Source organism: Sphaeramia orbicularis, chromosome 20 (assembly GCF_902148855.1).
Source record: "Sphaeramia orbicularis chromosome 20, fSphaOr1.1, whole genome shotgun sequence".
NCBI lineage: Eukaryota > Metazoa > Chordata > Actinopteri > Kurtiformes > Apogonidae > Sphaeramia > Sphaeramia orbicularis.
Window position 1 is genome coordinate 2,359,422 of NC_043976.1, and position 24,548 is coordinate 2,383,969.

Sequence of the window (24,548 nt, forward strand, 5' to 3'; positions counted from 1 at the left end):
TCTTCTCGTATTTAAATGGCGGATTACAACCAACATTAAAATGTGTATACAGCCACCTACTGGACCGGAGTGTGTAAACCAGAGTTTATTACTTCAGGTTACAATCTAGATGACACTAATAATAATAATAATAATAATAATAATAATAATAATAATAATAATAATAATAATAAATATATGTAGAGGTAGAGCTAAAAATAACATTAGTTTAACATAATACTATATACATTAGAATTTAGATTGCTTCTTCTTCTTCTTCTTCTATCCACCCAGATTAAAAGGTGCATAGCGCCACCTATAGACTATGACATAATTCCACAGATGATGTTCCTGGTGATTCCCCTGTGGTCAATAATGATGTGATTCTAACTGTGCCTTTACTAATTATTGGATCTTCGTTTTTATTCTCTTTAATTTATTTATTGATTATTTATATTTTGTCTATATATGTTTTGTCTATATGTCTATATATCTTTTATTCTCTGGCTTTTAACTCCACATGAGTTGTGTGGTCTTCTGTGTCTTTTACACTACCAGTCAAAAGTTTGGACTCAGCTTCGCATTTAAATGGCATCGGATGGACTGCAGATGGCCAACAAGTGCTCAGCATCACTGGGAACTCCTTCAAGACTTTTGAAAAATATTTCAGGTCACTACCTCATGAAGCTCATCGAGAGAATGCCAAGAATGTGCAAAGCAGTAATAAAAGCAAAATGTAGCTATTTGAAGAATCTAAAATATCAAACATGCTTTGAGCTATGTCACACTTTTTTTTAACTACATAATTCCATTTGTGTTCATTCATAATTTTAAAGCCTTCAGTGAGAATCTACAATGTAAATAGTCATGAAAATAAAGACAAACCAGGTGAGTCCACACTTTTGATTGGTAGTGTATTTATTTACTTTTATTGATTTTTATTACGTTTTATTAACTATTTCATTTTGCGTTATTTAGAGCATTCCTGTCGTAGTTTTATGTACTTATTTATTGTTTTTAGTATTTCTCTTAATTGTTTTATTGTTTGTATGATGTGCAGGACTTTGGAAACATTCTTGTTTAAATGTGCTATATAAATAAAGTGGATTGGATTGGATTAATTTTATTTATTCTTGTAGTTTTTATGTCTTTTTATTATTAGTTTATGGTTATTGTGGCTTGGAATATCTGATGTTTTGTATATTCTTGTTATATTCTATTTTTTGTATGTTCAATCGATGAATAATAAATAAATAAATTCTTGAGAAAAAAAAGGAATGATGTGATTCTCCGTGCTCATCCTGCCTTGTGCATTATATATTTTTGCTTATATTTGACACAGATCATAATAACATGTTCTACTGAGGCGCTTTCATCACTGCCATCGGTTTGTATGACTTTTCTCCCAGATGTTCAAGTGAAGCTGAGCCCTGTGTGATCCAACCTGACTAACTTATTAAATAGTAGGTTGTATTTTGTCAGCTCAGCCTGCATAAATAAGCCCATATCTTCTTTAGATTCACAGCCAGATACAGACCAACATGAAAGAACATGTCTCCTCCTTGTGGACTGAGGTTGGTACTACACCGGCATTAGCAAAAAGTTTACTCACAGTGGATTATCACTAATTTATTCCAAACTGATTTGTATTAACTGACAATAAGAATGGGTTCAGGAACCATGATTAAAGAACCACTACTATGTTTAACAGCCAAAAATATCTATGCAGTAGTTCACTCCTAATAATATTTTCACTAATATTGGCAGACTTCTCGCTTAATCCATAAGGATTAAAAGCATTTGCTGATCAAAATATTTAATAACTGTTTAATAACAATTGCAATATTACACATTACATCACATTCTTTTCTTTTTAACCAAAAATCTAAAAATCTGATTGCCTTCACCACTCTTCTATCCTGTAGACTAATACTACTTAAAAGGAAAGATAAACAACCTCCAATATTTAAACGTTGGTTTCTGGATCTCTTACATCATTTAGCATTGGGAAAAATTTGATATTCTGTAAGAGGATGAGCTAATAAGTTTCAGTACCTGTAACCTGTTCTGAATCACATAAAAGAGGCAGATCCATCACTTATTCCACAGTAGTCATATTAATACGAGGCTGTGACTAATATCCGAGTTCCTTATTTATTTATTTATTTATTTATTTATTTATTTCCAATGATCTTTTTATATGGTGCAACAGGGTGCAAATGTTTATGGGTTTGGGTATTTAAAAAATAAAAATAAAAAATGACCGTATTATGCTTTTCTGGATGACTCAATATGTAATAAAAACACTGAAAAAAAATTAATTACTGCTGAACTCCTAATTCTATCAATATATGTCAACAGCTGGTGTTAAATTACAGTTTGACGTCATTTAAGAATAAAGTGACATTTTGGTGAACTAAATGGATGGGTTCATCTAAAACAATGGGTTACTTTAAGATGATATGATAACAGATGATAATATTAGAATAAATAGTCCTAAATCCCTGGGGAAAGACAAAATAATAATTTGGAAGTTATGACAAAAATAGTTGTGGGTCTACACAGTTTGAATCACTTTTCAAAAGTTGCTAAAAGTTTCCAAACAAATTGTAAAAGTAGATAAATTTGTTTGTAGGTGCTTAATGGAAAAAAAGTTGCTAGGGTAGACTGAAAAGTTGCCAAATCTAGCAACAAAAGTGTTGAGTTGCATCAGTGTTCTGGAAGCAGGACCTTAAAGCATCTGTGCTGCATAAGAACTGTAGTTTCAGCTCCACTTTCGGACAGTTTCCTGGTCTGTTCATCTGTGTCAGCCAAGGAGGAAAGGAGGTGACATGTGGGGCTGCTCTTCCGGGTTTGGATAGGGGGCGTGGTTTAAAAGCCTTCATGGAAGAACAGGAAGTGCCCTATTAAGGAAAGTCGGCTCTCATGTAAACTTCCGGTAGGGCGTGAGCTCTTAGCGTAGGTTCTTTTTAGACTCACAGGAAGAACTGTCTGTTACTTTTTGGTTTTTCTTTACGGTTACCCTCGACATTATCCTTCAGGTAACAGCAGAAGTTATCCATTTCCGGTTAGATGAACGTTTCACGTGCGGTTACAGAGGGGTTTATGTCCAGATGTTGTCTAACGTCACCTAGCTTTACTCTGCTTTATTATTGTTAATTCATTTTCTTTGTGTCTTTAGAAAAAAAAACAAAAACCAAACATGTCCAAGTCTTTGAAGAAGATAGTGGAGGAGAGTCGGGATAAAAACCTGCCAGAGGTGGAGATGTGCGACAGGGGAATCTCCAACATGTTGGACATCCCAGGACTGTGTAAGCTCACCTTTAAAGTCAACATTATTGTCGATTAACATGAAGAAACAGTGACAAACAAACATGATATGTGCTGCTAACCTTTAGTAGCATCATTACAGCGAGTGGTTCCTGTCCCACTGTTACTTTTCCATCCCTATGATTCATTTATTCAGAAAGGCTGAAACTAATGACTAATTAAACAATTTCTGTAACGACTAGTCGACTAGTCAAATTCTGAACTGCAAAAAAAGGCTCTTATGTCTATTTATTGCAGCAATAAATGCATGTTCTTTTCTTTATCGAGAACATTTGGTGCACAACAATCACGCATACATTCTTCCTTAAACAAAAGTGCATGACGTCACTAACAAGCTATGGATGAATAAATTAGTCATCAGTTCATTAGTTAGTCTTTGCAGCCCTAGTACAGGACAGTTACCAATTAATAGCAGACCAGTAACCATATTATTAACTCATCATTACGCAAAAAAGACTGTGCTTTTGTAATAGTAAGCAGGCGGTACTGAAAACGCACCCTTCTCCAAGTTATTTTTGGCAAATTATCCAGACATTGCAAAAAATCTAATTTTACACCAGATGAGTTTAAAGTAATTCAAAGAATGTTTTCTGTGTAAGATTTTTTTAAATAATCTTTTTATTAGGACTCCTTTTCAGTATACATATCCTCTCAGCACAGGTCTAAGCATGTCCAGTTTTCCAAATACCAACTAACAACAAACAAAAACTTAAAAACAAACAAACAAACAAACAAACAAAACAAAGGGAAAAACACCCCCCCAACCCCAAATTGGTCCACATTCACTTCATTATGAGTGTTATAGCTTTTCTATTCTGTTCTGTTTTTTATAGATGTTTTATCAAAGTAAGAGGAAAGGCTTCCATGTTATGTCAAATTTCTCAGTTGATCCTCAGAGAAAATTAGATCTTTTCCAATTTCAAGAAAGACATTCCATCCGTTATCCAGGCATGTTTGTGTAAGATTTTAATGCAAAATTCTCAACATATATTTAGAAGAATGTGATTTCTCATGAACATGAAGGAAACTAATAACTACTTAGATTTCTTGTATTTAATCTGGGTGAGATTAATGACATTATGAATTCATCTATGACATCACTATTGACCTGTTGACCACCAAAACAAAGAATTTAGTAGTTTAGCTTTGGTCAACTAGTCATTGCAGCTCTAATCCTCAGTGAGCCACATTAATGTATGTATTGACACGGAACTATTATTTCATCATTATAATACCTTTGAATGATCTATGTTTAGGTTTTGTGAAGTGTCCTGAAATTTTTGTCATGTTTCCACCATAAAGAAGAGTTAAAGACCACAGGAACTTTAATGGATAAGATCTCAGATTGCACTCATTTTTATTTATTCTGATTTGTAAAGTACAATGTAAATAAAACAAAACAAACAAAAAGAACAAGAAAACCATCACATCACAAAATCAGTGACTACAGGTGTGTTTTTGTCCTTTAGTGACATTTGTCTTTCACATCTTTTGCATTGTTTTCATCTCATTATGTCTTTTCTGATTAATTTAAAACCAGATATAACAGTCTAGCTTGGACATCTACTGTGATGATTATTGATATTAGCAGAGATGAAGACATTTATCATGTTAATGTATCTGACCATACTGCCCAGCTCTGGGTCCAGCTATCACCTCTTAAGACTCAGCAATGCATTATTGTCCTCTGTAGGGGACAAGAGTTTCACAGCTTTACTTTAACCCTTAAAGACCCCCCCCCCAAAAAAAACTTCAATTTAAACCATCTGCTGATCTAAACTGTTTAATCCCTGTTGATCCATTAATCCTGTCAATACATGTCAATAATCTGTGTAAAATACAGTTCTTCATCTTTTCATGGTCATCAGATATGACCCATTTGGACGTTCAGAGGCTCCATAGTTACCATGGAAACACCGTCATCTTCTACAAAATTGATTGACCAGTAAAACCCATGGATTTGGATCAATGACAGTGGATGGACACACTGGATTTATGTTCAATTAATGACAGATTTCACTGAAAAGGCAGTTTTCCCTTCAGTTTTCTCTGTTTTTGATATAATGACCCCCAAGCTTTTATCAACATCTACATGATAAGTGAATTAAAAATAGAACAATACCTGATTTTAACTGAAAAAAAGCAACAACAACAAAAATACAGAAAATACAGAGGAAAATAATACAATAAATGGTGAAAAAGCACTTTGGAAAGGTTAAGTCTAGAGGAAAAAGTCATTCACCAACCGACACAAAAGTATCACTGGGTCTATTTTCTTCTTCTCTTAAATGTACCAGAATCCACGTCTTGACTGTCTTGTTATCTGTGTTTTGTTGCATTGCCTTTTTTTTTATGGGTTCTGTTTGTTTATCATGTTCGGTGTCAATTTTTGTATTATGAACACATCACTTGAAATAAGTGTTATATTTGTTTAATGTTGAAAAGTTCTATAAATATTTAAAAGCTTTATAAGTTAAAAAAAAAAGTTTTGATATAATAACCCTCAACTTTACTCTGAGCTTTTATGAACATCTGCATGATCAGACAATTACAGGAAAATACATGATTATCACAAAAAAGCACAAAATACAGTGCATAATATTATGATAAATAGTGATAAATCACTTAAGAAAAGTTAAAATAAAGAGGAAAAATTCATTTGGGAAATGGCACAAAAGTAGCACTGGGTCTTTATGAGTTAAAAACAAACAAACAAACAAACAAACAAAAAAACACTGTCAACTGCAGAGGGCATGTGATGAGAACAGGACTGTCAAACTCATTTTAGTTCAGGTTCCACATTCAACCCAATAGAATCTCAAGTGGGCTGGACCAGTAAAAAAAACAGTGAAAAAGGTGAAATTACATTAAGAAGATGTTTACATCTACAGTTTCCTTAAAAATGTGAACAACATGAACAACCTGAAATGTCTTAAGAAAAATAAGTGCAATTTTATCAATATTATGCCTCGGTTCATCATTTACACATATGCATTATAACATACAGATACAGTGGATCTACAAATACACACATGTAATAACAGACTGAATATTATTAAAATTACACTTATTTCTCTTAAGATTTTTCATATTTCTTCAGGTTATTCACATTTTTTTGTGAAAGGATCGTTTCTATATGTGAACAGTTTCATATCATTTGAATTTTTGTTTGTTTATTTATTTTGAATTTAACACCAAAAACAGCAAAGGAAAACTAAGAAAGGGAAAAAAAAAAAAAAAAACATTTGAAAAGGAGCCAAATGAAGTGCAGCTTATATACTCCTACCCCCTTATCTCATTTTTTTTTTTTCCCCAAATCAAAATAATGTATTGTTGGTGACATTTCTTACAGTTCTAGGATTGTGTCTCAAACACTTGGTTGATCCATTACTATATTTCCTTTTGCCACCCCAACCCAAATGAACAGAAAATAACTCAAACATGGAGGGGGAAAAAATCCTTCCTGTAGGCATTTACAAGCCTGTCAACATCAACCATATGCTTCTAAAATGATTTCACATTTTACTCATGAGAAAGATTCTTTTTAAAAACAAGTTATTGCATTTATTTAATTAGATTAAATCATTAGCTGATCACATGCATTAATGGAAAAAAAAAAAAATGCCTGTGATTGGTTACTCCTTTACTGCATTACTAAACCCAAAGTCAATGCATCAAGTACACTACAAACAAAAAGTTAAGGATATTTCATTTTTTTGGTCTTTTTTTGTCATTCTTGCCATTTGTAAATAAAACTACGTCTGGTCATTAAAAAAAAATGTGTTTCAATTCAATTCACTCAAAAAAAGCAAAAAGCGCTGTGCAAGAATCCCAACTGAAAAAAAAAAAAAAATAGCCCAAAAATTAAAAATATCCTCAACTTTTTTTGTAGTGTATTTTTTCTCAACTCAAATCTCAAACAGCATATAAATATATGTGTGATTTTATTTTGCCAATATGATTTCACACAACTTTGGGGAAACCAGCCTATGAAGACTGGGAGAAAAGCATCAGAATTAACATAAATTTAAAAAGCAGTACATACAGTTAGAGCTGCAACCGATTAATCGACTCAAAGTGATCCAGAAAAATCCTTCAGCCACAATTCTCCTGAACCTTCAGCTTTGTTTCCTTCATTTCTCTGCTGTTAAACATTGGTTCTGCTGTTGTGTTTCACACGGACGCTTATTGTGACGCACAAAGAAGCATAAATTCAGGAAAACTGCAATAGAATATTTCCCTTCAATCAGTTTGAGTCGATTAATCGAATCGGGACTTTTTGCACTGACTTCAAGCACCTAGTCGATTAATCGGTTGCAGCTCTATATACAGTGAGTCAAACTGTAACTTCCTTATCCCATCTTTATCTACTGGTGCAAAGTCCTCTACAAAATAACTCCAGAAATATGACATATATCAAAAATAAACTCTGCAAAAAAATGACACACATCATAAAATAAACTCTGTCCAGGCTTATATACATGATGTACATTGTATATCAGGGCTCATTATTCATAATTATGTAACCCATACATTGAAGAAACACTGAGTTGTTCTCAGTATCATGAGTGAACAGTGAAGCTGTTTGCATCCGTGTGTTGACCTGATGTTGTGTCTCGTTTCAGTCACTCTGTCCAACATCACTCAGCTGGTTCTCAGCCACAACAAGCTCAGCGGTAAGTCACCACCTGTGTCCTCTGCACTGTGGACGTGTTGGTTTACAAAGAGCTTCTGTTTGTCAGTTCACTCAGGTTTAGACTATGTCACACAACTGCTATCATCAACCTTTGTGTGCGCGAACTGGTCGTTGTGCTCAGTTTTGCACTGGTAACAGTTGTGTCTGGACAGCGTTTTTGCCGCCGTAGTGCTGTTGTTTACATCACAGATCAGCTGAGCCGTCTGTGAAACCCAGCGCTCGTACATGCACAGTGAACCTGTCGGAGCAGACGTGTCCTCCTGTCCTGCCTCTGATGGTTATGGGGATGATCCTGCGGTTTATGGAGAGGATGATGTTCTTCTCTTTTCCAGTCTTAAACAGTACATCCTCCATAAATGTAAACTGCTTTTGTGGTGTTTATCAGGAACAGACAGGAAATGGAATCATGGATGCCAACGTAGCACTTCTGTTGGTAGATTTAGTAAATGTTCAAAAACAAGACAAAAAGCACCTAGTGACAAATTACTACTTTTGTTATTTCCTCGAAGGGGAGGCAAGGGGTATCGCAGGGCTCAAAATTAACTTTTTGACCTAGGAGCACTGTGCTCCTAACCCTAAAAAGTTAGGAGCACAGGCTAAAATCTAGGCACACCACTATTATATAAAAAATTTGGAGAACAAGCAAAACTCTTGGCCATACCAAGTAATATTCCTATATGTATTTAAGCAATGTTAACAACCTAGAATAAAGTATTTGAATAGAGTATGAAAGAAAAAGCTTACATTGACACAGGTGCAAAACAATTGTCAATGTGTGGTATATACTTTAGTTGGTTCTTGGAGAAAAAAGACGAATCACACCATTATTTGCAACAACCAACTTTTGAGGAAGAAACTTTTGACGAATCATGTACACGTCTGGATACCGCTTGTTGTTTATTCATTAGCCCCTCGATTCGCTGGTTACGGTCAGCTGATCGTGTAGCAAGTTGATTCGCGCAACATGATCATCTGACTTGCAGGATACATTACGTCATGGGAAAATACTTGGAACAACGCCAGCGCTACTAACCGGGTTTGGCGGGAGATTGTTTCAAACGTCGGTGGAGTTATTTGATCCCTTTGTTTATGCCGCCTGCGCACGTGAGGGGGCGGGGACTAGATTTTCCGCTTCAGTCAGCGGGGCGTGGAGCTTGTTTATTTTCAGCTGACGAGTTACTTCTGCAGCCATTATTCTAGGTGCACGTATTAATTTTCGCTCATTTTTTTATTGGCGCACCGTGCAATCGTAATCTCAAAAACAGTCGCACTACCGAAATTCTCAGGCGCATGCGACCGTAATTCAGTCGCAGTCACGAGCCCTGTATCGTTTTTGGTTCAGTTTGTTTGTTTATTGGATTGTTAACACACAGTAGTAAAACTATTGGTTGAATTCATACCATATTTGGTTTATAGATTGCCAGTGACTCAGAATAGATGTGGTTACATTTTGGGAAAAGTGGGTCAAAGCAAAATAAAAATTCTATGAATTTTAAAAAAAAATCTTTTTTCCCCCCATTTACTTATAATGGGTGAAATTTCAAATGTCTACAGAAATATCAATTTTGTTTCAATTTACTTCAAACTTGTCACATATGTAGAGGCAATTGATACGACATCAGCACACAGACATGATGACATCAGCTGGAGCGGTGCCAAAATAAGCAACAATACATGTGAGGGGCGGGGTTTGTGCCTGGAACCACTTGTTAAAATTTGTTTGGAAACTTTTATCAACCTTTGTAAAGTGACTCAAACACTGAAACACACATTTTCCTCTTAATGACATCAAATGAATTGAAACGTGGTTAAATAAAGTGCATTGGTTCCATTTTGTGTTAGAGTTCCTTCGGTTCCTGGTACATGTTTGCAGATGAGGCTGTAGTTACTATTAGCTCCACCCTGTTGTCCAAATATGGTCACCTCTGGCACCAATCACAAACCATGAATCAGCAAATTCCGCACAGTTTAGTGACATCTGTTAACTCCATTTAAAGGCTGACAATCACTGATGCCAACTCAGCAATTTTGTTGCTAGATTTGGCAACTTTTCAGACTATACTAGCAGTTTTGTTTTTTTTTCAAAAGGTTCCTTCCAACAAATTGATCTACTTTTAAAATTAGTTTGTAAACTTTGATCATCTTTTATAAAGTGACTCAAACCCTCAAACTCACCCATTTTTCCTGTAAATGACCTCAGTTGATTTCCTGTTCCAGTCGTTTAAACCCATGGTCTGTCTGTAGATGAACAGTCAGTGTTTCCATTCAGACCCTTTGTTGGTATTTCTAATGGTTTTTCAGACCCTCTATAGCAGGGGTGTCAAACATGTGGCCCGCCTAAGGTTCTAATCCGACCTGTGGGATGAATTTGCAAACTGTAAAAATTCCACAGTCAAGGCTGTGGAACTCATTTCAGTTCAGGTTCCACATACAGACCAATATGAACTACAGTAAAATAATACTATGATAACCTACAAAAAAATAATGACTCCAGATTTTCTCCTCAGTTTGATGAGAAAAAAGTAATATTACATTATGCCTATAAATAATGACAACTTCAATTTTTTGTTTTTGTTTTAGTGCAAAAAATACCATTAAATTATGAAAATATTTACATTTACAAACTATCCTGTAACAATAAAATGTGAATAACCTGAACAAATATGAACAACCTGAAATGTCTAAAGAAAATTATGCACAATTTTTTGCCTGTTAATCAGTGTTTAGTGTCTTTGTAGATCCAGTCCATAATGCACATAAATAAGAAATGATAAGCTGAGGCAGAATATTGTTAAAATTCCACTTATTTTTCTTAAGAAATTTCATTTTTTTCAGGTTATTCACATCTTTTTTGTTTGGATAGTTTATAAAAGTAAGTATTTTCATTGTTTAATGTAAGTTTTTTTCCCACTAAAACAGGGGTCGGCAACCCGCGGCTCCGGAGCCGCATGCGGCTCTTTCATCCTTATGTTGCGGCTCTGCGTGGCTTGGGAAAATAAATTATAAGTGTCCGATTGAAGTGTATGTTATTTGTCTCAAAAATGTGTATCATGTCTTCTTATTAAGTCAAAGTTTTTAACTTCTTTCTTCAGACCTTGTGCAATTTCGGTGATCAGCATTCGCCTTCTTCAGAGACGTTTGACAGCACTTGACGTGTCAGCCGGCAGCCGGCATGCGCGGAATGCCCTGTGACACCAAAACTGCACAATATCTGAACAAAGTATTTTATTTGTGTTTGTTCGTTTGTTTAATTGTAGTTGTAAATTGTAAGATTATTGTGATCTCGAAATATTAAAATGAAATTATATATATATATATATATATATATATATATATATATATATATATATATATATATATATATATATATATAGTATTATTTTTCGTCGCTCAAAATATGCGTCACACTCTCCAACAGCCCGCTAAAACGCCGTACATTTATCGAGACTTTCAACCCCAGGTAGGCCAAGTATGGAGAAAACTAAGAAAAGAAAAATATCTGAAGAAAATAGAACATTTAATGATGCCAGGTGCCATGGCACGACCAAGGTGCCGCGGCACCTCGGGGCCAACGCTAGGTGCCGTGGCACTGCAGTACTACGGCTCGGTGTCAGGTGCCATGGCACCGCGGTGCCACAACTGGGTGCCACCGGCACCACCGGCACCTCGAGCCAAGGCACCACCGCGGTGCCACGGCACCTGCCACCGAGCCATGGTACGGCGGTGCAATGGCACCTAACGTTAGCACCGAGGTGCGCCGCGCGCAGCGGCACCAAGCCGTGGTACCAGTAAAATCGTTGTATAAGCCGTGTCGGAGTGTAAACTGCAGTGTTTAAAGTGTGGGAAAAAGGCAGCGGCTTATAGTCCGGAATTTATGGTACATATAGGCTAACATCTTCATTTCAGATGTCAAAAAGTGTTTGCGGCTCCCAGTGTTGTCTTTTCCGTGGAAACCGGGTCGAAATGGCTCTTTGAGTGTTAAAGGTTGCCGACCCCTGCACTAAAAAATGACAATTAAAGCTGCAAGCAGCATTGGGCGGGACCTCGCACTGGGCGATCCGTCTCCCATGGGTTCTGCCTCCCATGCGTTCCGCCTCCCGTGTGTTCTGCCTCTCATACATTCCGCCTCCCTTTAGTTTTGCCTCCCATACGTTCTGCCTCCCATATGTTCTGCCTCCTGTGCGTTCCACCTCCCATACGTTGTGCCTCCCATCGGACATTCCTGCTGGCCGCTATGGCGATTTCTGTGTTTTTTGACATAGGTGGCGCTAGAGAGCCCATTTTGGCACCTACAGGGTTAATTCTTTCATTTTATCAAATTTTTCACTGGACCTGACATACGTGCCAAATTTGGTGAGTTTTCGAGCATGTTTAGGAGGTCAAAATCCAGTTCAAAGTGGCGTCAGGAAAATAAGAATAATAAAAAACGAACGAAAAACAATAGGGGCCTTGCCTTCTGGCAAGTCCACTCACTGTGTGAGTGGACCTGCCCTCTCGGCTCGGTCCCTAAAAATTTGGAGTTGTCATTATTCATAGGTTATTATCCTATTATTTTTCTAGTCCGGCCCACTGGAGATTAAATGGGGCTGAATGTGGAACCTGAAAGAAAATGAGTCTGAGACCCCTGGTTTAGAGACTCTTTATCCAAAAAGCCACTAGTGCCAAATCCATGTCCTTTTTCTGCTGTTATTGCAGACTTTTGGAGACTCTGAGGTGAAAACGTTTGGTTGTTTGTCTAAAACAAATCGCTGAATATACACTAGTCAACATTTGCTAGGGATCAGGACTATAACTTGGCTATATGCGGGGGTGTAATTCTGGAAACTTGGCAGTTTATTTTCCCGGTGGAGTACAGCCTGCAGATGCGGATGGTGGCCACACACATTATTGACATCACACCGTATGGTTTCAGAACATTCTGAGTGGTTTCAGTGAAAACAAAATTGGAAGAGTAATTGTTGTGAACTGTAATTTCTAGGGTTGTATCACCCTTTTGCCTGAAAGTGCAATAAAAATGTATGTGTTTTTACCTTTTGGTCCATTTTTCTTTACATGACTAGCCAAAGTACACACATAATATATGAAGTCACCCAAAATATTATACATCAATTATTGTGCAAATGTAAAACTGATCCCTAGCAAATGTTGACTAGTATAAATTAGTCCCATTGCCATTGACAGTTTTCTGGTATTATATAAATGTGTATATAAATGTAGAATCAGAATTAAAATGAAATGTGTCTTATAATATCTCACACTGAAGTCCTCGACTATCCCTGCTAGCAGCCCTTCTTAGCCCCCCCCCCCCCCCCAGGTGTATGTCCCCCCATGTGGACCCCCTGCAGTAATACTGTCTGAGGGAACGCTGGAAACACTGTGGGAGCTGAGGGTTTGATTTCTCCAAAAATAGCCCCGTATTTAATTTAAGGGAGTGACTTTGTGGAATAGTTGTAATAAGGAACTGTTAAGTATGTACAACACAAGAAGAAGGAGAAAGAGAAGAGGAAGGAGAAGGAGGAAAAGAAGGAAAAGAAGAAGACGGAGGAAAAGGAGAAGGGGAAGAGGAGGAGGAGAAGAAGAAAGAGGAGAAGAAGATGGAGAAAGAGAAGGAGAAGAAGAAGGAAAAGAAGGAGATAAAGAAGGAAGAGAAGAAAGAGGAGGAGATGAAGGAGGAGAAGAAGTAGAAGAAGAAGAAGGAGGAGGAGAAGAAGTAGAAGAAGAAGAAGGAGGAGGAGAAAAAGGAGAAGAAGAAGAAAGAGAAGAAAGAGAAAAAGGAGGAGGAGAAGAAGGGGAAGAAGAAGGAGGAGGAGATGAAGAAGACGAAGAAGGAGGAGGAGAAAAAGGAGGAGCAGAAGAAGGAAAAGGAGATGGAGGAGCAGAAGAAGAAGAAAGGAGGAGGAGAAGGAGGAGAAAAAGAAGAAGAAGAATCCTCTGCTATCCCACCCATGTTTGTCCTTTAATCACTAAAAGTGCTTAATATGCATAGTTTTTTTTTTATTTCTTCAAGTTGAACCATAAACAAAAACACTAAATAATACCAGTTATATTTTTAACCTTTTAAATTCAATGGTTGTGCCTTAATTCTGGTTTACTTACCATCCTCATCCTCCTTGACCTGAGCGCAGCCTTTGACACCATCTGTCACACCACCCTTCTTAATAGATTATCTTCCATCGGCTTCACCCACACTCCATTAGACTGGTTTAAATCATACCTCTCTGGCCGCACTCAGTTTATCCAGATCAAATCCGTCACATCCTCCCATTTCCCCGTCACTTCAGGTGTGCCCCAGGGGTCTGTACTGGGGCCCCTCCTCTTTATCATTTACCTCCTTCCCCTTGGCAATATTTTCCGGAAATACAATTTCAATTTTCACTGTTACGCGGATGACACCCAGCTCTACCTCACCTGCAAACCCACCTCTACCCTCCCACCCTCCTCCCTCACTGACTGCTTGGCAGACATAAAATCCTGGTTCGCTTCCAATTTTCTCAAACTAAACAGTGACAAAACCGAGGTTCTCCTCGTTGGCACAAAATCCACTTTATATATACTTTTTATATATATATATATATATATATATATATATATATATATATATAATTTTATTTTAATATTTCGAGATCACAATAATCTTACAATTTACAACTACAATTAAACAAACGAACAAACACAAATAAAATACTTTGTTCAGATATTGTGCAGTTTTGGTGTCGCAGGGCATTCAGTGCATGCCGGTTGCCGGCTGACACATCAAGTGCTGTCAAACGTCTCTGAAGAAGGCAAATGCTGATCACCGAAATTGCACAAGGTCTGAAGAAAGAAGTTAAAAACTTTGACTTAATAAGAAGACATGATACACGTTTTTGAGACAAATAACATACACTTCAATCGGACACTTATAATTTATTTTCCCAAGCCACGCAGAGCCGCAACATAAGGATGAAAAGAGCCGCATGCGGCTCCGGAGCCACGGGTTGCCGACCCCTGCCATAGACTATATATGTCATATAAATATAAATACACAAAGAGTAACATGATGTTCCTTTATTGAATAAGGATCAATCAAAGCAAGTAAAACATCAGCTCCTTTAAAACTGAAGTCACACAGAGACTGTACAAGAGAGAAAGAACAGAACCAAAGCATGTGAGAGAACAGAAGAAGAAATACACATTCAAAGGTAGAATACAGCCCACATGTCTGCACACTGAAAGAAATACACGTCTGCACACTGAAAGAAATGCAAGACAAATCCATACGTAACAAATGAACAGACAAATGAATGGGTGCAGTATCCTCCCTGCAACACAGTACACACAGTAAACACAGTACAGTGTACATACAGTATACACACAGTATAAATACAGTATACACACAGTATAAATACAGTATACACACAGTATGTAACACAAACATCAAAACAGGCCAAATCAATTTAAATTGTATTCATCATTCATCATTGTATTTGGAGTAAATATTTCAAGTGCATATAAATATTATAGTCTACATTAAAAACAATTGATTATGTAAATCTGATTGTGTGTGAGGTGACTAGAAAAGTGTGTATGAATGGTTTGTATGGATGTTTTGTGTTTTTGTAAAAATATACAAAGGAAAATGTGTGTTAACAAAGCAAAGGAAGCAGATCTAGTGTGATTATTAGTTTGTAAAAAGGGGGCGGGGTCAATAAGTTATACTTCTGCCCACTCCTTTTCGAGCGCAGAAAAATTTTATTTATTTCTTTTTTTTGACCATGTTGTATGATTCTTTGTTATCTGATGATTCTATGTGCTCGAAATAAAACTACTACTGCTACTATGGGATGGTTTTAGTGGATGGATCAGAGTTTTAAAAATCAGACTAAAAATGAACAACTGTGGAATTCTGGCCTAAAACAAATATTGAAAAATAATACGACCTTTAATAAGATGAAGTGTAAAGTGTGTATAATATGCTCAACCCAGATACAGGAAGGTTAAACTTAAAGAACTGGTTCACACTATTGTACTCTCTATAAAACATTCATAACTGAATGACATCTGTTGCGGTGTTGCTTTTGCCAAATTTTCTGCACAAAACCTGCAATTAATAGCACATTGTGGACATTCACTCAATTGGTATGTGCACCTATGGATGGAAAAGGTCAACTACTGTGTCCTTCATGTCTATCAGGTCCTCCCTTATTAATGTTGACGATGCACCAAATATCTTTTCAAGCAGAGAAATTGCATCAGAATAGATATAATATGTTCAGTTTTTAGCTTACCGGCCGACAGGCTGTTAGCTATTGTCGTCATGCGGCGTCCATCGGCGTCTGTCGTCTGTTACAAAAATTTCAATCGTCTTCTTCTCCGAAACTATAATTCCGATTGACTTCAAACTTGGTATACAGCTTCTTTATGATGATGTCAACAAAAGTTAGTGAAATTATTTGGATCTGGATCTGATTCTGGATTTGATGCCACTTTGAAAAATTTCCCCATTATAACAGATAGGAAGTGGATGGATGCAATAACTCAGTAAATCTAAATGATCTCCAGTGTAAATGTCTCCAGTCCAGCCCTGATGGGGAGATGACCAAAACATAATGTCACATGCTGATCAGGATCTTCTTCTGGATCCAGGAATTTACAGAAAATTTAACATGGGCTCTTATGGGGAAACATTTCAATCGTCTTTTTCTCCCGAACTCCAGTTCTGATTGACTTCAAACTTGGTATACAGCTTCTGTATGATGATGTCAACACAAGGAATTGAAATTATTTCCATCCAGATCTGATTCTGGATTTGGTGCAACTTTGACAAATTTCCCCATTATAACAGATAGGAAGTGGATTGATCCAATAAATCAGTATCAATGATATCAAGTTGGAATTTCAATTTTTTACAGATCTGATTGGAATATGACCAAAACATGGGCTATTTCTGTAATAGAATAAATACACAGAACTGGGGGAGAATAAATGGCATCTGGAGACATTTCCCAAAGCTTTTAATTTGGCTGATAAGATACAGGGCCATTGGTCGGATTTTTAGCCTTTGCGTTAAATACTCACATGAACATAGGCAACAAACCAATACATGTACTGCACAGGAAGCAGAAATCTGAAATCTGTTCTGACCCATGGCAGATGTTAAATTTAAGAAGAAATAGAACAGTAGAGTTCAGTTTGGTGTTTGTTCCGCTGTTACATCTCCAGTATTTTGACTTTTAAGAGTCCAGAGCCGAACCCTTAGATGAGTCTGAACAAACAATTATGTCGTACTCGGAGAAATGTTCGTCTGAAGTCTGGACCTTATATGTGCAAATGTCGGGACGGAACTAGTTATGAAACGTAATAAATTAAGCAGGAATTCAAACACGTTGAAGAAATCTGTATGAAAAAAAAACTGTATGAACTATTAGGGTCCAAATATACAAAGAAAGGAACCACAGACTAAGAAAAGTGGGTTTAGACAAGTATGAGCCCTTTAATGACTGGAGACATGTAATAGTAACTTCCACCAGCAGAGGTCAGCCAAGACAAATCTAATATACATCAGTTTTTCCCAATAACTTGTATCTGAACTGAAACAGTCCATTAGTGAAACATCAAAGTTTTCACTATGAAGTAAATATAATTTCTGAGACATTTTCTTTTTAAAATTCAAAACACACCTCAGTATTTTGTGTGATGGTTTATATTGTTCATGTCATTGGAAGTAACAAACAGCTGGTTAAAGTAAATCTGTAGATCACATTCACATCATAGTGTCAAGGCTGATTTTATTTATGTTTTATGAAATACTCTACCATCTTTCATCTACTTTTGTCAGTGTCCCCCAAACAGCTCCATCTTAACCTTCTTTGATGGTGTGTTTGTAGAGCTGATGTTTTGATCTGCTCCTGGAGATGGTAAGATTGCACACGTTTTAGTCTGGTGAGTTATTTATAGAACAGATCAAGACTGGAATAGGATAATATAACGAACACAGGTGTCCTGGAGGCACTGTCAAGGTACGCTCATTAACTTTAGGTGGAAACTAAGCGCAGGGGATAAACAAAAACAACAACAGCTAGCATGTTGACAGCAGACACATTTGGACCATTATTTACAGGGATGCACCGATACCACTTTTGTCCAGACTGAGTACAAGTACTTACATTTGAGTACTTGCCGATACTGAGTACCGATATGAGTACTTAATAATCCCATTCCAGTTGTTAGTTCCTTTTGTGAATGTGCTTTATTGTCATTGTCATTAGTCTGACTGGAACAAAGTGCTGCTACTGACATTTAATGTGTTGGAATGAGTGTTTCTCAATTAATCCACCAGGGGGCGCCGCTCTGAATTAACCATACTGGACAAATACCACGAAGAAAAGTAAAATTTAATGAGAAGAAGAAGAAAGTCAGTAATAATAGACATGTAGATGACAGAGGTAACACTAATGTGATACTAATGTTGATATTGCTGAGGGTAGTTGTTCTAAATGTGTCAGTAGTTTTTCTCTAACTCACACAGTGGTTCTTTGAACACATCTTCTACCTCCACGGTTCCGTTGGCATTCTCTGTCTGGGTACTCATTTGCCAGCACCTGGAAAACGGATGGAATGTACACAGAGGATGGACAGAACGCTCCGTCTGTATCCATCTGTGTCTTTATCGTTACTTTTGTCTCTGTCATTTATTTCGTTACATCTCCACACTGCTGACATTACTCCTCCTCCTTGTACCTGCTGCACTGAACTGGGAATGTCATGCTGCCACAAGTGGTATCTGTATGGTTGTATTGGAGTACTTTTACGAGTACAAGCACACACGCTGAGTATCGGACCCGATACCCGATACTGTTATTGGTATCGGTGCATCCCCAATTATTTCATGGACCTGCTGGGAACTGTAAACTGGACAAGACAGGTGCTGTTTGTAAATTCTGCTTAAAAGGAGGATGTCAGCCGTCGTCAATCTGAGGCCAAACACACGAGTCCAGCTGAGTTCATTCAGGTCCTGTTTACCTTATCTAACCTTATTGAGCTGGTCTGGGTTCAGGACCCACTATCACCCCTCAAAGACCAGACCAGACCCAAACTGATCACAGTTAAACTACTCAAATGTATTTAATTTAAGATGTTGTGTTTTGAACCTGAGATAATCCAGAATATACCAGGATGAAAACACAGACTAGTTTAACCCATAAAGACCCAGTTCTACTTTTGTTGCTGTTCCCAAATGGAGTTTCCTTCTCTATTTAACCTTTCTTAAATGATTTCTCATCATTTATTATAAAATGTATTTTGAGTTCTTTTCAGTGAAAATCATGTATTTTCCCATATTGAATTTACTGATCATGTAGATTTTAATTTAAAAAAACTCAGATTAAAGTTGTTGTTATTATTATTATTATTATTATTATTATTATTATTATTATTATCATATCAGAAACAGAGAAAACTGAATAAAAAGTGTTTTTTTCAGTCCAATCTGTCATTAATTGAACATAAACCCAGTGTGTCCATCCACTGGCATTGATCCAACTCCATGGGTTTGACTGGGGAATCAATGTTGTAGAAGATGACCGTGTCTCCACGATAACTACAGAGCCTCTGAATGTCCAAATATGGTCATATCTGATGACCCTGAAAAGTTGAAGAACTGTATTTTACACCAATTATTGACATGGATTGATAGGATTAGTGGATTGACAGGAATTAAACAGTTGATGGTTTTAGTCGATGGTGGATGTTTGGGTCTTTAAGGGTTAATGATAAACCAAACTGACCAGCAGGTGGCAATGATACATATGGAAATATTCCCTTTTAAAACAAATTAAAAACATTTTTATTCTCATTAGCCTTTGAAAGGAGATAAAAATGGGTTCACAATTCAGGAACCAGGAATGTGCGGTTTTTTATTTTTATTTTATTTTATTGTATTTCAAATTTCATCTTATTTCTTGCACTTCAAAAATTCTATGCATAATCAAATATTTTAATGTGCGCTGCTTTTATTTTTATTTTATTGTATTTCTCTCAAATTTCATCTTATTTCTTGCTCTTCAAAAATTCTATGCATAATCAAATATTTTAATGTGCGCTGTTTTTATATTTATTTTTATTTTATTGTATTTCTAATCAAATCTTAATGTATTTTAATATTGTATTTTTTTCAATCAATGTGAAGCACTTTGGGCTACAATTTCTGTATGAAAGGTGCTATACAAATAAAGTTTATTATTATTATTAACACTAAATTAGGTTCATTTGAACTAAAACTAAGGCATGAACTCAGTTAAAAATTCAAAGTTCATTCAGTCACTTGTAGAATTAAACCCACTGAGGTTTTAGTCCAATGGAGGAAAAACCAGATCTGATGGAGTCTGTGTCAGACCTGAGTTTAAACATCAGATGAGTTTAAACTGTTGCTTCTTCTTTTATGGTGTTAAATGTCTGGTGTTAATTATCATAACTGTACATTAGCGCCCCCTACTGTTGGGGAGTGTGAATGGATGGGGCTCAGATCCATAAAAATAGATAAAGGTTTAATAACATTAAGGCCCACAACCCACTGGTTTGAGACCCATTAGTGGGTGTGGACGTAAAGGGGCTCACTGGTTCGGTGCATATTCACAGATCATTCCACCTCTTCATTTGGGTACTTTTATCTGATAGTTCCAGCTTTACGCAGAAGTGTGTTTACAGATGATGGCGTTGTGGAGTGGACCAGAGCCAGCTCAGGTCTGGTCTGGTTTTAATACGGTGCTGTCTAAACCCTAAAGGTCTCTGGTCTCCTGTATTGATTTTGGTCTCGTCCCTCATGCACCAAGATTTCTGCGGATTCCTTCCTTTGAAATCTGGGATTAGACCTGAGGGCAGAACCAGAACAGGCTGGAGGGATTATATCTGTGTTGACCTGGAGACGCCTCAGTGTCCCCCCAAGAGGAGCTACAGGAGGGGGCGGGGCTGGGCAGGGGGCGGTGCACCCCCAAGAACAATCAGAATCATTGTTTGTGTCACAGTTGCTCTGTGCAGGTAGGCTGATAATAAAAAGTAACAGGAAAGAAATGATCAATACAACAAAAAATAAATAAACAAGTGGTGCTGGGGAACAAATCCCGCCTGTCACGTATTGTAGCTTATTTTGGCATCGATCCAGCTGATGTCATCATAGACACATTTCATCCATTATAAGTAAATGAGAGAAAAAAATAATTTAAAAATTCATAAAAAAAATTTGAACTTTGACCGTCTTTTCCCCAAATGTAATTGGATCTATTCTGGGTCACTGGTAATCTATAAACCCAGTATGGTATGAATTCAACCAATAGTTTTGCTGCTAGAGTGTTAACAATCAAACAAACAAACAAACTGATCCAAAAACAATAGCCCTTGCCCCCCCTTCAGGGGGCGGGGTAATCCTACTATAATGGACGTTCTGTGTCCGACGCGTGTCCCGATGTTGCAGCACAGGAGGGCGTACGGGTGCAATGCCACTGTTGCTCCACGGGAGGGCGCTATCATACAATGGCACCTCGGGTACAATGCTGCTAGTTAATCAAATAAACAAATAATATATACAACACAACAAGTGTCTGTTGTTATAATATCATGACTGAAAATTTTTAAAAGCCATTCCCTTATGCAGCAAACACTGACTGTATTAGATAAAAGGGTTAATGGGACATGTGTGTACAGGTGTATACAGACTCATGAGTGACTTTAATGCAGTGTTTTTCACCCATGGGGTCACCTGAAGTTTCTAGTACTTGATAAAAAATAAACTTATTAATAAAAAAATCTGTGTTGAGTTGACAGAGACAATCATAATCCATAACAAACAAACTGTGGTTGTGAAACTGCAGCACTGTGGTTCTGTTTGTGTCAAATGTTCACTGTGGTCAGTTTCAGATGCTGCAGCTCTTTCATAATTCATAGTTTCAGTTCTTGTTTGTTCAGTATTAATTGTCCTCCTTGTAAATCACAGCTGGACTGACTGGACAGATCCTGACCAAGGAAAATCCAATTCTCCCTTTGTGCAGTAATCTACACCTGGATTTACTGCCTCTGTCCACAATAATATACATTATATAGACTAAGTGTCCTCTAAAATTAAGCTGTATTTGAAACATAGGATAGAAAACTATTACAGGATCAAAAACTGATTAATTTTAGCAAAAAAAGAGTCTCTGTTTTGAATGTCTGGGATCACCAGAAATTTGTAATGTTAAAATGGGGTCAGGAGTAAAAAAAAAAAAAAAAGATTGGAACCATTGAACCAGAGCCTCTGAACGTCCAAATATGGTCATATCTGGTGACCATGAAAAGATGAAGAACTATATTTTGCACCAATTATTGACATGGTTTGATAGGATTAGTGGATCAACAGGTATTAAACGGTTTAGATCAGTAGATGGTTTATGTCTGTATACACAGTCTTTATACACTTTAAATGTTCGCTGCTAAACTGATTTTCATTATTCCTGTGACAGTGAGAGTAAAGTTCTATTCTATTCTGTTTTTTTCTGTTCTGCTCTATTCAGTTCTGTTGTGTTTTATCAAAAATAAATTAACTTTAGCAAAAAAAAAAAAAAAAGTCTCCATTTTGAATGTGTTGGGTTGCCAGAAATGTGTGATGTTAAAATGGGGTCATGTGACAAAAAAGGCTGGAACCACTGGGTTAATGAGTCTGACATGTGCTGCTCAGTGTTAGCGTCCTAACTGTCATTTCTGTCTCTGATCTGCAGCTGTTCCTGCAAACGTCTCTGAACTGAAAAACCTGGAGGTTCTAAACATGTTCAATAACCAGATTGAGGAGCTTCCCACTCAGATCAGCAGCCTCCAGAAGCTCAAACACCTCAACCTCGGGTACGCGTCCCTCCTCACTTTTGCACCAGTGGTATTTGCTACATGTCGTTTGACCACACCGCTTCAGTTTTAGCGTTGTCGTACGCTTGTACCTCGTGCGTGCCAGTGTTCACCTGTTGGGTAGAAATGCTTTTGTGGCGTTTGCTCGGAGCTCAGGCTCACACAGGCGTGGACTCGGTGACAGGAGGATTAGAAGGGGATCCTGGGTGTGTATTGATCCACAGACAAACAGAATGTGGTCAGCATAAGCCTCACACAGCGATTCAAGGGCTGTGTTCGCTTTGTGCCCTCTGTTTATTTTTATGTCTTTGTGTGTCACAAACAGTTCACAGTTACTTGTGGGGACAGTTTGGGGTTTGATGGAGCCCACTTACACAACCGTAAAAATCTGATAATTGTAAAAATCTGATCTTTACTTGCACTTGAAAAATGAGATAATTGAAAAACCCTGGTTTACACGTTTTTAGTCCATTATTGGATTCGTTTTAGAGTTCGTACATATGTAGTGATGTAATGCTGCCTTCACGTGCTATGGGAATTATGGTAAATACTAGATATGAACTTGAAAATTGCACATGAACGCCCCCTCATTTTGTATTTTTGATCCACACATCCCACACAGTCAAGGTTATTTTGTTGAATACTTCTTTCTTTTTTGTTCAGTTTGTTGATTATTTTTTTCGTTGTGTTGATTATTTTGGTAATTTTGTTGATTATTTTGTTTATTGTTTTGGTTATTTTATTGATTATTTTGTCCATTTTTCATTTTCAGTTTGCTGAGTTTCATTCTGATCTGATTTCTGCTGCTGTTAGCTGATGATTTTACATTTATTGTATTCACATTTTGCATAAATACAAAAAAAAAAGTGCTGTATCAGATGAATTATCTTGTCCAAAACTGTATCAGGTCACCATAAATTGTGTGCCAGCTATTTTTATTCCACTACAACAACAAAAGCACTTGAACACAACACATTATCTTCCTGATAGCACTTGAAGGCAGCATTCGACACAAACTTCCTGTTATTTCCTAAATGTTTCGTTGTCTTATTGAACATGAAGATGCCTACAGTCTTAGTGTTAGCTTCATTTATACTCTATGAATAGTTGGCGTTCACATGCCAAGCATCAGCCCGTGGTCAGGCTGGGATATGTCATTTCTGTTTCCTACAGTTTTGTGGGGGGTTTTTTCACATGCACAAATGTAAAAGAACGAAACAAATCAGATTAAGGGGTATACATGTTGAAGACACTGGAGTGTTGGGGAGGAATCCTGGTGTGTTTATCAGCGTTTTTCTTAATCAGATAACTGCTGGTATCAGATGAAACATCAGATTATACGGTTTACATGAGGCTTAAAGGCGAGTCACACATTTTAATCACTGAAAGATGACAGCTGATCCTCACCTTCAGACTGAGTTTTAGAAGATGTGGTTTTATTGTTACTGGAACTGGGCTGGCTAAAGTTTAGCCACTGAATTAGGATGGTGGTTAGGGTTAGGATTAGGGTTCCATCAAATTTTCAATCAAATTCAGTCAAATTTTATTTATATAGCGTCACGTCATAATAGAAGTTCTCTGATGACACTCCCATTTAGAGCTAGAATAAACCAGACTCTTAAACCAGTTCACACACACCAACAGAATCCTCCAGGAGTAAACACTTGGAGACAGTGGAAGGAAAAACCACCTTTAT

At 37.0% G+C, this 24,548-nt stretch overlaps 1 protein-coding gene across 3 annotated transcripts in view; it reads left to right on the forward strand.

The window, feature by feature from the left end:
- Positions 1-2,878: 2,878 nt before the first annotated feature.
- The window catches only part of rsu1 (Ras suppressor protein 1), a 61,526-nt gene continuing 39,856 nt past the window's right edge, over positions 2,879-24,548 (forward strand). Inside the window, exons 1-4 of one of the 3 annotated variants that reach the window (XM_030123673.1) lie at positions 2,879-3,020; positions 3,161-3,290; positions 7,935-7,985; positions 22,732-22,852. In XM_030123673.1, coding sequence (XP_029979533.1) covers positions 3,182-3,290; positions 7,935-7,985; positions 22,732-22,852 — 281 coding nt within the window. In that variant the 5' untranslated portion in view covers positions 2,879-3,020; positions 3,161-3,181. Of the gene's footprint in view, positions 3,021-3,160; positions 3,291-7,934; positions 7,986-22,728; positions 22,853-24,548 lie in introns of all 3 variants that reach the window. The other 2 variants (XM_030123672.1, XM_030123674.1) reach the window with 2 other exon arrangements.